This window comes from Electrona antarctica (assembly GCF_951216825.1).
Source record: "Electrona antarctica genome assembly, chromosome: 5".
NCBI lineage: Eukaryota > Metazoa > Chordata > Actinopteri > Myctophiformes > Myctophidae > Electrona > Electrona antarctica.
Window position 1 is genome coordinate 27,505,883 of NC_136810.1, and position 12,781 is coordinate 27,518,663.

Genomic DNA, 12,781 nt, shown 5'->3' on the forward strand with positions numbered 1-12,781 from the left:
ACGCGTTCTAGCATATCGTGCAGTACCTGCGCATGCACAGCATTTTTCTTTTGGTACCACGCCGTGGTACCCTGTGCAACGAGCATGACACCACTGGTGATCGCATTAGGCGCAATTAGTTTTCCAGCCACTTTAGACAGTGATTCAAATATTGCCACCCAATAGGACTGCAGAACAACAGAACAGTATGTACATGGCTCGCCGGCGCTTGGTGACATCTGTCACATATGCTTTTCCCAGTAACTTAAAACATTATTTCCCGCCCCCTTCTCTCTTTTTTCTCTTTAGTATCGGAGGACTCATCCTAGACAAAACCGTCTCAGATCCGAACTTGGCAGGAATCATAGTTTATGCTCCAGTCATAAATGGTGAGCTGAGTTTTTTTTTTCTAATCTAAATTAACTTATTATGTACATTTTGATGGAATATGAAGACGAACGCATGCACACACGCACGCACGCACGCACGCACGCATGCACACACACTTACTTACTTACTTGCTTAAGGTTGTCCATCGTATCCGATGATGACAATCCATCTCTATGTCTTGTGAGTGCTCATGTGTCTATGTAGTCCAATCCGTGATCCACACGATCTGCCACAAACAGGGCAGGGAAGAGCACTGGCTGGGGGTGTGGGTGTGGTTCTGGCTTCATGTCTCCTTTGACGTTTCTTTGTGGCGAGCTGCCACCAAATGGTGCAGTGATCTCCAGCTGAGTCGGGTTCAGGCCGCATTTCCTCATGGCAGTCTTTAGTTGGTCTTTGTAGTGCTTTTTCGGGCCTCCTGCCAAGGGAAGACCAAGATGGAGCTGGGCACGCGGTATAGGCGTTCTTCTGGCATTCTTATGACGTGGCCTAGGCAGCAAAGTTGGTGCTGGGTGACTGTAGCCTCCACACTGCTGCAGTTGGTCTTGCAGATTATTTCAGTGTGGGAGACTTGGTCCTTCCAGGATATACCCAGGATGCATTGTAGGCACCTGATGTTGAAGGCCTCCAGCATCCTGAGGTGACGGCTGTACAGGGTCCACGCTTCACAGGTGTAGAGCAGGGTTGTCATAACAACAGCCAGGTAAACTGCTACCTTAGTATGGAGTTTAAGGTCCTTGTTCTGGAACACCCTTCTCCTGAGTCTGCCAAAGGAGAATGATGCCTGTTTGATCCGGATTTGAATCTCTCTGTCGATGCTGCAGTCGTCAGAGAGAAAGCTGCCCAAGTATTTGAAGGAGTCCACTGTTGCAAGTGGCATATTGGAGATGGTGAAGGTTGGGGGATGAGATGGAGGAGTGGATGCGAACTGGCATATTACCTCAGTCTTTGCCACGTTAACAGAGAGGCCCAGCCTGCCATAAGCAAGGGTAGCTTGCAGTACCTCCGGTGTCATTGAACCACACCTCCGGTGTCATTGAACCACTACGATGAAATGTGTTCTATGAGCAGGGCCTGGCTGGAAAAAAGTTCTTGAGCTTAGCCCAGATACCCTGGGTAAATATAGTAATCATTTCATTTCATTTCAGTGTGGCCCACAACTGCACAGTCATCTGCGTATTGCAGTTCGATGACGCACACGCACACACACACGCACACGCACACACACACACAGACACACACACACACACACACACACACACACACACACACACACTCACACTTTCATACCTCATACTTCATGGGGGGTAGTGGGGTTTAGCGCTTGGTGCGCTCATGCGCCCTCATGTGGCTGTTTAGACCAATTCTTGATCCCACATGTTGTCACACGTGGGGCAGATGTGTTGAACCTGGTTGGATAGTCCTTGCACTTGCCTGCACTTCTCTGCGCGTCTCAGGGATGTCTCCACCTCCAGGTGGGAGACACGTCCCACTGGGAGGAGACCCCGGGGCAGACCAGGGTGCAGTTGGAGGAAACACATTGACTCACTGGCCTTGGAACATCTCGGGATCCCCCAGGAGGAAGTCACTAATGTTGCTCTGGAGAGGGAAGTCTGGAGCTCTCTGGTGGAGCTGTTGCCCCCGCGACCCGACTACGGATAAGCGGTTGAAGATGGATGGATGGAAAGTGTCAGTGATGTCATGGACACTCATTGGTCTCACTTCCTTCCTGGACTACATGTTGTCTCAGTAAAACAGCCCTCTCCCTCTCCACAAGTGGGGTCGAGTGTAGCAAAACATCATGGTCCTTGTAGTAATCCAGCAGTGAGACCAGTGTCCGTGACATCACAGACACGTTGAAATACTAAAATATCTAAAAACACATTCTTTTTTTTACATTTTACATTTTTCAAGCATGACACCCCTGACAGCAACTGTCAGGGGTGTTCTGTTCACAAAAGCCAGAGTATACGGTAAAATTACCCAAAACATAAAGTGAAATATCCCTTTAACTATAATATCCCTGATACCCGTGAGCCTGTAAAACAAGTTTAGGTTATAATTCAGGCTCTGGCTTGTCATGTAGTCATGTGGTTATTAATGACTGGTTATTAACAGTCCATATGATATAATGGACTGTTAAATTATAACAGTCCAGATGTCCTTGCCCTAATGCAGTGGTTCTTAAAGTGGGGTCCTGAGAGTCCTTCAGGGGGTTCCACGGGGTCCACAGCAAAATGTGTTGTTCAAACGGCCTATTTTATATTTTGATTATTCAAAAAACAATTGCAAGCTCATAGCGTGTAGCACCGTGACGCATTGTGAGCTTGCTATTGTGAGCTTGCTATTGTGAGCTTGCTATTGTGAGCTTGCTATAGAGGGTATGCGACTATGCGCATGCATAAAGTGAGTGGCAAAGTGACACTTCCATTCCACACTTCCATTTGACACCAACAGATACATTCTCAACATACTGACAATTTGTCAAACTCCAGTCCCCCACCCACCCCCTTTCCTTTCCCTCACTGTATATGTTTCTTTTCCCTTTTTACCTCCTCTATGATGATTTCCTGTTTTGACTATATAGTTGTGTATATTCGTACGTCTCTAAATGTTTTGATGAATTGAAAATGGTGGGCCCTATTGTAAACAAGTGTAATGCTTTATGGTGTCGTCCACTCACAGTTAATAGTTTTTGTATTGAGTTGTACTTGAAATGTACTGTAATTCTGCAAACTGTTAAATCAATAAAAGTAAATGTTTATTTTTAATGTCACACCAAGCACATGCTTTGTCAAAATGAAGTCCCTTAATATTGGGCCATAATCTACTGCAGGAAACAGGAACTCTCAAATGAGGTCTTCATCCTTTCTCAAGAGGAAATTGCCTCCTTTAAACTTTTTACAGGATTTAGCAGACACTTAACCCAGAGCGACTTACAATAGGCAAGGTAAGCACTGACACTGTAGGCCTATACATCAAATTCAGAGAAACAGTGTAGTGCTTCAATAAACTAGGATCCCGAGTAAACCAATAACATAGTGTAGTGCCCCAGACAAAACCTGGCCACAACAACTCTGCCAATCAGGCTCAGCTCTATTGACACGGTAGGTTATGCACCACTTTGACAAGTGGGAGACTGGGGTTTGATCCCAGCTCGGCAAGAATTCCTATATCTGACATAGTCGGCAGGACATGGATTGTGAGATCCTAGCGTGAGGGACATGAGGGACGTTGTAAAATGTAAAGCATAGACATATATAAAGGCTAGATGGCTCAAGGCGGAGTCTCCGATGTATTTCACCTGGCGGCCATCTCGGTGCAACAGTACAGTATATGTTCTATGGCAGCTCAAACAAAAATAGTCATAACTTGCTTAAATCTTGACGGATTTACAAACGGGTTGGTTTATTACAAACGTTATCAATGTGGCTATGATTCAGGATGCTTATCTACTTAATGTTATTTTTTATATAAACGTCATATAAAAGCATATAAGTATGCGGACGTCTCTGACGTTTATAACAAACCAAACCGTTTGAGAATCGGTTGAAAATTGAGCAAGTTATGGTTATTTAAAAGTACATGCCCCATAGACACAATGTTATGCTGCCTCGAAGTAAGATGGCCGCCACATATCGATGTTGCTCTCCAATGGCCAGCAGCGCGGGTGAGCCATCTAGCCTTTCTTATATATATATATCTATGTTGTGAAGTGTGAAGGATAGATCTAGTGCCCCAGACAAGACCCGCCCACAACAATTCTGCCAATCGGGCTCAGCTCTATTGGCACGTGCGTTGGTTTGTCGAGTGGGAGACTGGGATTTGATCTCAGCTCGGCGCGAATCACTACACTATGATCAGTCTAAACAACTTCTATCAAAATAATCTGTACATAGAAACTGTACTATAGGATACCAGGTAAACAATGAACCTAGGATCTGACTAAAAAACCTACTAAATAACCTACTAAAATGTTATTAACAGTTTGCAGAATGGTACAAGGAAAGTACAGGTCAATACAAAATCTGCTAAAATGATAAAACCAGAAAAAGTGTTATGACTCGGGTTTGGTGAGACCCAAATGCGCAGCAAGGAGGAGGCAGATGAAGTGTTAAAGCCCACCTGTGCGTAGTAATAACCATAGACGTGCCAGGCTTTTGTAGTCTCTGGAGCTGATTGCAGATGCCGCTCAGCTGAGGAGATTGGCAGCATGAGGTCCTTATGCTGAGGTGTGGGAGGGATGGAGGAGATAACCCCTGGAGTGGGTGCGGGAAGCAGTTACATCTGGAGGAACTGGCTATCTAATCCATACCCCCTTAGCGGGGCGGGGGCAACAGTTCCAGCAGAGAGCTCCAGACCAGATCTCCAGAGCAACATTAGTAACTTGGGGGGATCCCGAGGCGCTCCAAGGCCAGTTTGGAGATATAATCCCACCATCTGGTCCTTGGTCTGTCCAGGGGCTAGCTCTGGTCCATAGCTCTGATGCGTTGCATTTGGAGCTATGTTACTGTCAACTTCCGGGGCTCGCATGAATGGCACCGTTGGCCCGATCCATGCCAAACGTTGCACACACACTCCCTGGATGCCAACGACGAACCTCTGCCCCAAATATAGCTCAACGACCTGTTATAGCGCCACCATGAGGCCGATTTAGGCAAAACACATTTCTGTAGATTACTCACACAATTCGGTATACACTATCTCCATAGTGATGTGATCAACACGGATCTGCACCATTTCCCATCTTCCATCCAGAAGGGCACTTTTTCTAGTTTTCTCTGCATAGCATCAATATAATCACGCTTGAGCAATATCTATTGTCTCACATCTTTGATCATTTCTCTGGAAGTGAAGACCCAGCCACAGACATCCACTACAAAAGTAAAAGACAAAACCTCATTAACCTCACAGCTCGTGTGAGCATAAGGTATGGTCCTTTGAGGGGTTAATTACAGATACCTCTGTACCTAATTGATTGATGGCTAGTCGTCAAGTAGCCTCGGAAACTCCGACGTTTTTATTTCCAGGGAGAAAGAAGTCGTCAAGCAACTGAAGCGTTATTTAGATGGTATGCATGCTTACTTGATGAGTCACTGGGGCATCCTAAGGTGACTACAGAGATATTTACTGAGTTATTTAAACACAAAGGGAGGCCGGGTCCCTGGTATCTGGTGACATGGTCTGGTAGCTCCGTCATCATTCTGAAGGCCCATTCACTCGTAAGAAATATACTGTAGAGGCAGGAAGAATGGAGTTTTAGGCAAGGAATCTGTGTGTGGGTGTGTGCGCGTGTGTGGGTGGGTGGGTGCGTGCGTGCGTGCGTGCGTGTGTGTGCGTGCGTGCGTGTGTGCGTGCGTACGTGCGTGCGTGCGTGCATGCGTGAGAAGCATCCCAAAAGCAGAGTAAACTAGAATGCTATCTGAGCCTCAATCTGCGTAGGAAGAGAAAGAACATCCGCATGCCTGACATCCAGCACCTGGCCTAAAGGTGATTTGGCTTGCTTTCATGATTCTTTTTGAAAATAGCGGATGTAATACAGCTCAAGTGCGTGAATTCTGTTTGTGTCCGAGCATAGGCATGGCTGAGGCATGGTAACGCCCCGCCTGCCTGTGATTGGTCTACTGACACTGCCCGTCTTGACTGTCCTCCGAGACGCAGGTTACTCCATGGTGAGATTGAGAAATAAATAATAGGCTACAAGAGAATGACAGTTTGACACGCGCGACAGAATGCAGCCTTGTCACTAAACTTTATTTTTGTAGAAGAGGCAAACTTATTGTTTATGCCGTTTGCTTTGATAGTGTTGATTATCGTGTATTAATCTAATTATAGTAAACTAATACTATTACACTAAAAAGGATAAAGATGAAGGGAAAATAGTCCTTTTTATAGTAGGCCTACAATAATGTTTCAAGTTTACACATACAAACAAATTACACAACACAAACACTTTATTTTAGAACACACCCAAATCAAATCATATTATGGCGTGCATGTGTTCAATCAATTATTCCATCAAAGCAAACGGAATAAACAATAGTAGTTTGCCTCTTCTACAAAAATAAAACTTACAAGTTAGCGTTCTCTTGTATCATACCATACTACTTCTACTCCTCGCATCAGACTATCCAGGCATCATGATCCAGCATATCCACCTCGGAGGACAGTGTCGGTAGGCCAATCACAGGCAGGCGGGGTGTTACCATGCCTATGCTCGGACACAAACGGAATTCACGCAGCTCCAGTGGTGAAACTGGTTGCTTCTTGTTCCTAATATAAACGTAATGTAAACGACATGACTTCAGCTTGTGACTGCAACTTGTTCCTGTTCGCAGATGACTCGGCACTGCTAGTCTCGGACAAGTACAAACTGCAGGTTGAAAAGGCCCTCAGCTCTGAACTCGGTAGAATCTGCACCTGGCTCGCTGATAACAAACTATCTTTACACCTGGGAAAAACTGAATCCATTCTCTTTGGATCTAATGGTAATCTCAGCAAGGCAAATGGCTTCTTGGTTAGAGTGGGTGACAATGTTATCACACGTAAAGATGAAATTACCTACCTAGGTTCCATCCTGGACGCTAATCTTTCCGGTAATAAAATGGCCACCAACGTAATCAAAAAAGTCAACCAAAGAACAAGATTCCTTTACAGGATCTCCTCACTGGTCAACAAAAACACCTTGAAGACCTTAACAGGAGCCCTCGTACCACAGCACCTCAAAGGCCCTTAAAACTAGGCTCCAGACTTCCCAAAACAAACTGGTCAGGCTCCTACTTGGCCCGAACCCCCCGAACCCACCTCACCTCTGCCCACTTTGACAGGCTGGAATGGCTTAGGGTCGACGACAGAGTACAGCATCTTGCAATGGGTCTGGTCCACAAGATTTGATACACCACCAAGATACCCATGTACCTGTCTAGATACTTCCTTAATGTTAACGAAGTCCACACCCACAACACCAGAGGGAGTGCAACGAATGTACAACCCAGATTCGGCACAAACAAGGGACTAAATTATTTTCGCTCCTATGTCACCAAAATGTGGAACGCCCTACCAACAGTCATTAAGACATGCGAATCCCTTGACTCCTTCAAAACCGCTCTCAAAGGGCACCTACGGACGGCTGCAATTCGAAACTGGCCCCCGTAAAAATCTGAATATATAGAAGTGTCTATTTGTAAGTCTCTAAATGTTTTGATGAATTGAACATGGTGGACCCTCTTGTAAACAAGTGTAATGCTTAATTGGGTCGTCCACTCACAGTTAACAGTCTTTGTATTGAGTTTGTGCTTGAAATGTACTGTAATTCTGCAAACTGTTAATAAATATTTCAATCAATCAATCAATCTTCTTTTGGGCTTGTTTTCATAGACCTGGTCGCTTGTTTCACTCACAGAATCTGGCAAGCTAGCTTATCACCAAACTGGAGCCTCTGCAATTAGTCAGGGAATATTATCAGTATTAATGTCAAATCTGGGAATACATTTCTTACCAAGAATTTTCTTCTCCAATGTGTTTGTAAGGGTGTCTACTAACATATCCCACATTGGTTTATATTCAACCACCCTAGGGGAACTTTTGACAGCTGCTGAAAGTTGGGGTACCATCAACAGCAAATATATGGCAAAATGTTCTAAATTTCATTATGCTTTAAATAGCATGTGAAGTGTCAAACTAGGGGGTTTTCATCATTCTGAATCCATTCCAAGCATTAGTTTTGCACGAAAAACATTCCTTGGGCTAAAAACGGCCATTGACACTTGCCCAAATGTGCCCTTGAACCAAATGTGTATTGAACCACTTTTGTTTCATGTCCCAACTGTCTCTCACTGCCACAGGTATTGGGGGAAACCTAGTCTCCATCCAGTCTAGTCGGATTGCAACTCATTTGCATATGACTTGCATACCAGGAGAGGTGCCTGAGGATCGTAGAGGCTGCTACAACCCCTGCTGCACTTTCTGTGGCTCAGGTAAATGGCTGTTGATTAAACATATAAAGAAAATGTTGTCTTCTTTTAACTGTCTTCTTTCACTCAAGAGGCTTGCCTTTTTGCCAAGCTGCCATTTAAATATAATTGAATACATAAGAATAAGTAAATGCTGAACAAACAAAACAAATGTACCTCACGTCCCTATACTAGGCCCAAGCCATTTAATCCACTCTAATTGACCTCACGTCCCTAGGCCCAAACCATTTAATCCACTCTAATTGACCTCACGTCCCTAGGCCCAAGCCATTTAATCCACTCTAATTGACCTCACGTCCCTAGGCCCAAACCATTTAATCCACTCTAATTGAACTCACGTCCCTAGGCCCAAGCCATTTAATCCACTCTAATTGACCTCACGTCCCTAGGCCCAAACCATTTAATCCACTCTAATTGAACTCACGTCCCTAGGCCCAAGCCATTTAATCCACTCTAATTGACCTCACGTCCCTTACGGTCCCTAGGCCCAAGCCATTTAATCCACTCTACTACTCCAGGGGCGCCTCCGCCTGTTTATTTTAATGCTACAGTGTCGTCGTCCTGTGTTAAAGGGGAATTTCTCCCTAAACCTTTTTTTACAAAAGTAAGTTGATAATTATGTATATTGACCAAACAAATATATAATAAAAAAAAATAAAGATATAGGGGAGCTGAAGCAGCAGAAGGAGCTGGAGCTGTAATTTACCGTAATTAAACACATGGGTGCATTTGGTTATATTATTTTGAGCTGTCTCACATCCTGTGAATCCTGACTTCACTGCCTGACCCCTATGGCCTGACCATGCCCACCTTGTGGTCACGCCCACATGAAGGACCCCCGTGTCATTGTCCAGGCAGGCTCCAGTGCTCCACTCTATACTAGTCTACTCTAATCAAATCTACTCTACTACTCTGTTCTGTTCGAATCAAATCCAATCTAATTTAATCTAATCTAACTAGGGCCAAACCATCGATCTGCCCAAGTGCTGTTGCTTTTGGTCATCCCTGGTCAGCTGATCTTCATATACATGATTCACCTGATGCAAGGAGGTCTAACCTTGCCCACCCCTGTCTTCATTATCTTCTTCTTGTGTGCCGCCCTGATTCAAGTAAGCCAGGCTTGTTTCTCTCTGCACCATTCATTCGCCATTAGATCACTGCTTTCCTGCTCCATTGCATTCTGTCTCGTCTAATCGCCTTGCCCCTTTCACAGGTCTTTGTGTTGCTCTGTATGGCCGACTGGATGGTCCACTGCCTATGGCGAAGGGGCAAGGACCCCGATAGCTACTCTATCCCATACCTCACAGCCATGGGGGACCTACTGGGAACTGCTCTCCTCTCGCTTGCCTTTCTCCTACTCTGGACCGTTGGGGACCCAGGCAGCACTTAGCAGGAATGCTTGAACAGTACTGTGCACAGTAAAATCGGTGTACTTTTAAAGACCTAGTGAAATGAAAAATACGTTTTTCACACTTTTAGACCATATCTGTGGGCATCATATGGCCATACCTAACAATGGATGCCAAAACAATTGGACATTTTTCATTTTTGGTTATTTTTATATCAAAAGTCCATAAAAATCTAATTTTAATTACTTCCCTTGACGGAAAACGTGCTCCGTGATGATGTGTAGAGGCTCACATGCATATTAATGAATCTTGATTCAATTCACCTGTTTGATATTGCTGCGTCGTCCTCCAAACATAGGTGGTTTTGATTACAGAATCTCATTCAAGGTGACATCCAGACAGTTACTGGTTTTAAACTTAATTATCACACTAAAATGTATCTGTAAACATTATGTTATGAATAAGCCATGAATAAGCCACTTTGTAAACAACACTCTGCATGTGTGTGCATGAGTCCGTGCATGAGACGGAGCGATGTCCCATAGCCTGAAAGGATGCGACGCTCTGAAGTCAGTGACTGGCGTTTGAGGCTGAAACTTCAAAATAAAATGCCCAAATTAACCATTTCCCCCCGTCTTTAACATTCTTACACTTTCAGAGTAAAAGCTGCTATAAGCAATAATACCTATGTCAAAATGTTAATGCCCCTTTTCTTTTCTTTTCTTTTTTTGTATTCAGACAGCCAGCAATGGGTAAAACGCTCCCAAAATAATTTAGTCTTTGTGACACATCTAGGGGCCGCAATCTGCATTCAAAGATTTTCCTAGAAGCTTTGTCATTGGTCGACTTGCCTGTCTACTTTCTGATTGGTTAGTCATTTCGACCGGGTTTTTTTCAACCAATGACAAAGCTTCTAGGAATTTACAATTTAGGCATTTAGCAGACGCTCTTAATCCAGAGCGATTTACAATAAGCAAGAACAAAAAACATACTAAACATAATACATAATACATCAAAACATAAAAAAGTCATCATGAATCCTACGTAAGCTTGGAAACAATGGAATATCTATCTAAGGAAACTATGTGTATACACTATTGAGTACTATGTCTACATGAAGTGGTATTTAAGTTACATAAGAGCCTGTGCACACGCCTGTAGGAGGTCGAGGCCAGGGCAAGTACTACGGCAAGTACTGTGGGCTAAGACGGAGTCTGAAGAGGTGCGTTTTCAGACTGCGGAGGAACATCTTTGAATGCAGGAACATCTTTGAATGCAGATTGCGGCCCCTAGATGTGTCACAGAGACTACATTTATTTGGGAGCGTTTTACTCATTGCTGGCTGCCCATGGTGTGGACTGTGGGGCATGGTGGGGGGGAGGCCCATGGGTCTCTGTCTAGCCTCGGACGTAGAAAGAAATCATGCGTGATTTCTTTCTTTCCCTTGGTGACGCCCCGCGCGGCCCGCCTGCCTCTGATTGGCCGCGAACCCTCTTATTGGCTAGCTATGCTGCTGCTGTCAGAAGTAGAGTAGAGGAAGTAGGGAGAAGCTTAGCGATAATAATATTAAAACGTTAGCGATTTAGCGATAATAATATTAAAACGCCCATGGGGTTCAACTCCCTGTGGAGCTGCTGGCTTATTCACCTTTTTGTATTCACATGAAAAAAATATGATGCACTGCAGTACAGTAAGAATTAATTTGTCACTATTGTTGATCTTCAGCACTGATTGATGTAATGTGTTATGAGTCTTTATGACAAAGTCAACAGTATCCATAGGAAAGCACGCTAGAGATAGAACATAAACATTATTGTACTGTAAAAAGGGACTTTTTTTATACTATTCCCTTCAGCTTTATCCTTTGTAGTATTCACCGTATTCACATTATGGCATAGACCGAATACGGACACACGCTAATCAACACAAACACTGTAGCCTATTTATTAGAACACCCAACATTGTGATCAAATGGTCGCCCATGGTGTGGAGCTTGGTGAGGGGAGGAGGAGGCGGTTAGTGTTTCTTGAGGTTTCTTGAGGTTACCATAAATTACCATTAAATTGAGTTGACAGTTTCCGCAGTGTGTGTGTGTGTGTGTGCGCGTGCGTGTGACGAGTGTCTCTTTCTCTCTTTCTGTCTCTCGGGTGGGGGGAGGGCATTGTTCCTGGTTCTAACCTCCTGCCTGTGAAGGTGTAAAAAGGTTTTAGCATTGTCTTTGATGTCTTTGATGTATGATAGAAGAGAAGGGGGGTTATCAAACCCCCTTCTCTTCTGGCATACATCAAAGACAATGCTGCTCTGTTACACCCCTATCACCTGACTACTTGTGACGTTACAAATGTGTGTGTGTGTGTGTGTGTGTGTGTGTGTGTGTGTGTGTGTGTGTGTGTGTGTGTGTGTGTGTGTGTGTGTGTGTGTGTGTGTGTGTGTGTGTGTGTGTGTGTGTGTGTGTGTGTGTGCGTGCGTGCGTGCGTTACTTCTGGTTTCCTATTAGGATACTAGGGGGGGGGGGGGGGGGGAGCATGGGCGCCCATGGTGTGTGGAGCTTGGTGAGGTGAGGAGGAGGCGGTTAGTGTTTCTTGAGGTTTCTTGAGGTTACCATAAATTACCATTAAATTCAGTTGACAGTTTCCGCATTGTGTGTGCATGCGTGCGTGCGTGCGTGTGTGCGCGTGCGTGTGACGAGTGTCTCTTTCTCTCTTTCTGTCTCTCGGGTGGGGGGAGGGCATTGTTCCTGGTTCTAACCTTCTGCCTGTGAAGGTGTAAAAATGTTTTAGCATTGTCTTTGATGTATGATAGAAGAGAAGGGGGGTTATCAAACCCCCTTCTCTTCTGGCATACATCAAAGGCTAGCTCTGTTACACCCCTATCACCTGACTACTTGTGATGTTACAAATTTGTGTGTGTGTGTGTGTGTGTGTGTGTGTGTGTGTGTGTGTGTGTGTGTGTGTGTGTGTGTGTGCGTGCGTGCGTGCGTGCGTGCGTGCGTGCGTGCGTGCGTGCGTGCGTGCGTGCGTGCGTGCGTGCGTGCGTGCGTGCGTGCGTGCGCGCGCGCGTGGCTGACTAAAATCTTCTCCCAGAGAATTCCAG

The 12,781-nt window shown here is 44.8% G+C and overlaps 1 protein-coding gene across 1 annotated transcript in view; it reads left to right on the plus strand.

Moving 5' to 3' along the window:
• Window positions 1-10,203, plus strand: part of slc41a2a (solute carrier family 41 member 2a) — a 34,647-nt gene extending 24,444 nt beyond the window's left edge. The window contains exons 8-11 of the mRNA XM_079502119.1: window positions 289-368; window positions 8,211-8,342; window positions 9,300-9,448; window positions 9,553-10,203. Coding sequence (XP_079358245.1) covers window positions 289-368; window positions 8,211-8,342; window positions 9,300-9,448; window positions 9,553-9,729 — 538 coding nt within the window. The 3' untranslated portion in view covers window positions 9,730-10,203. The remainder of the gene's footprint in view (window positions 1-288; window positions 369-8,210; window positions 8,343-9,299; window positions 9,449-9,552) is intronic.
• The last annotated feature ends 2,578 nt before the right edge of the window (window positions 10,204-12,781 follow it).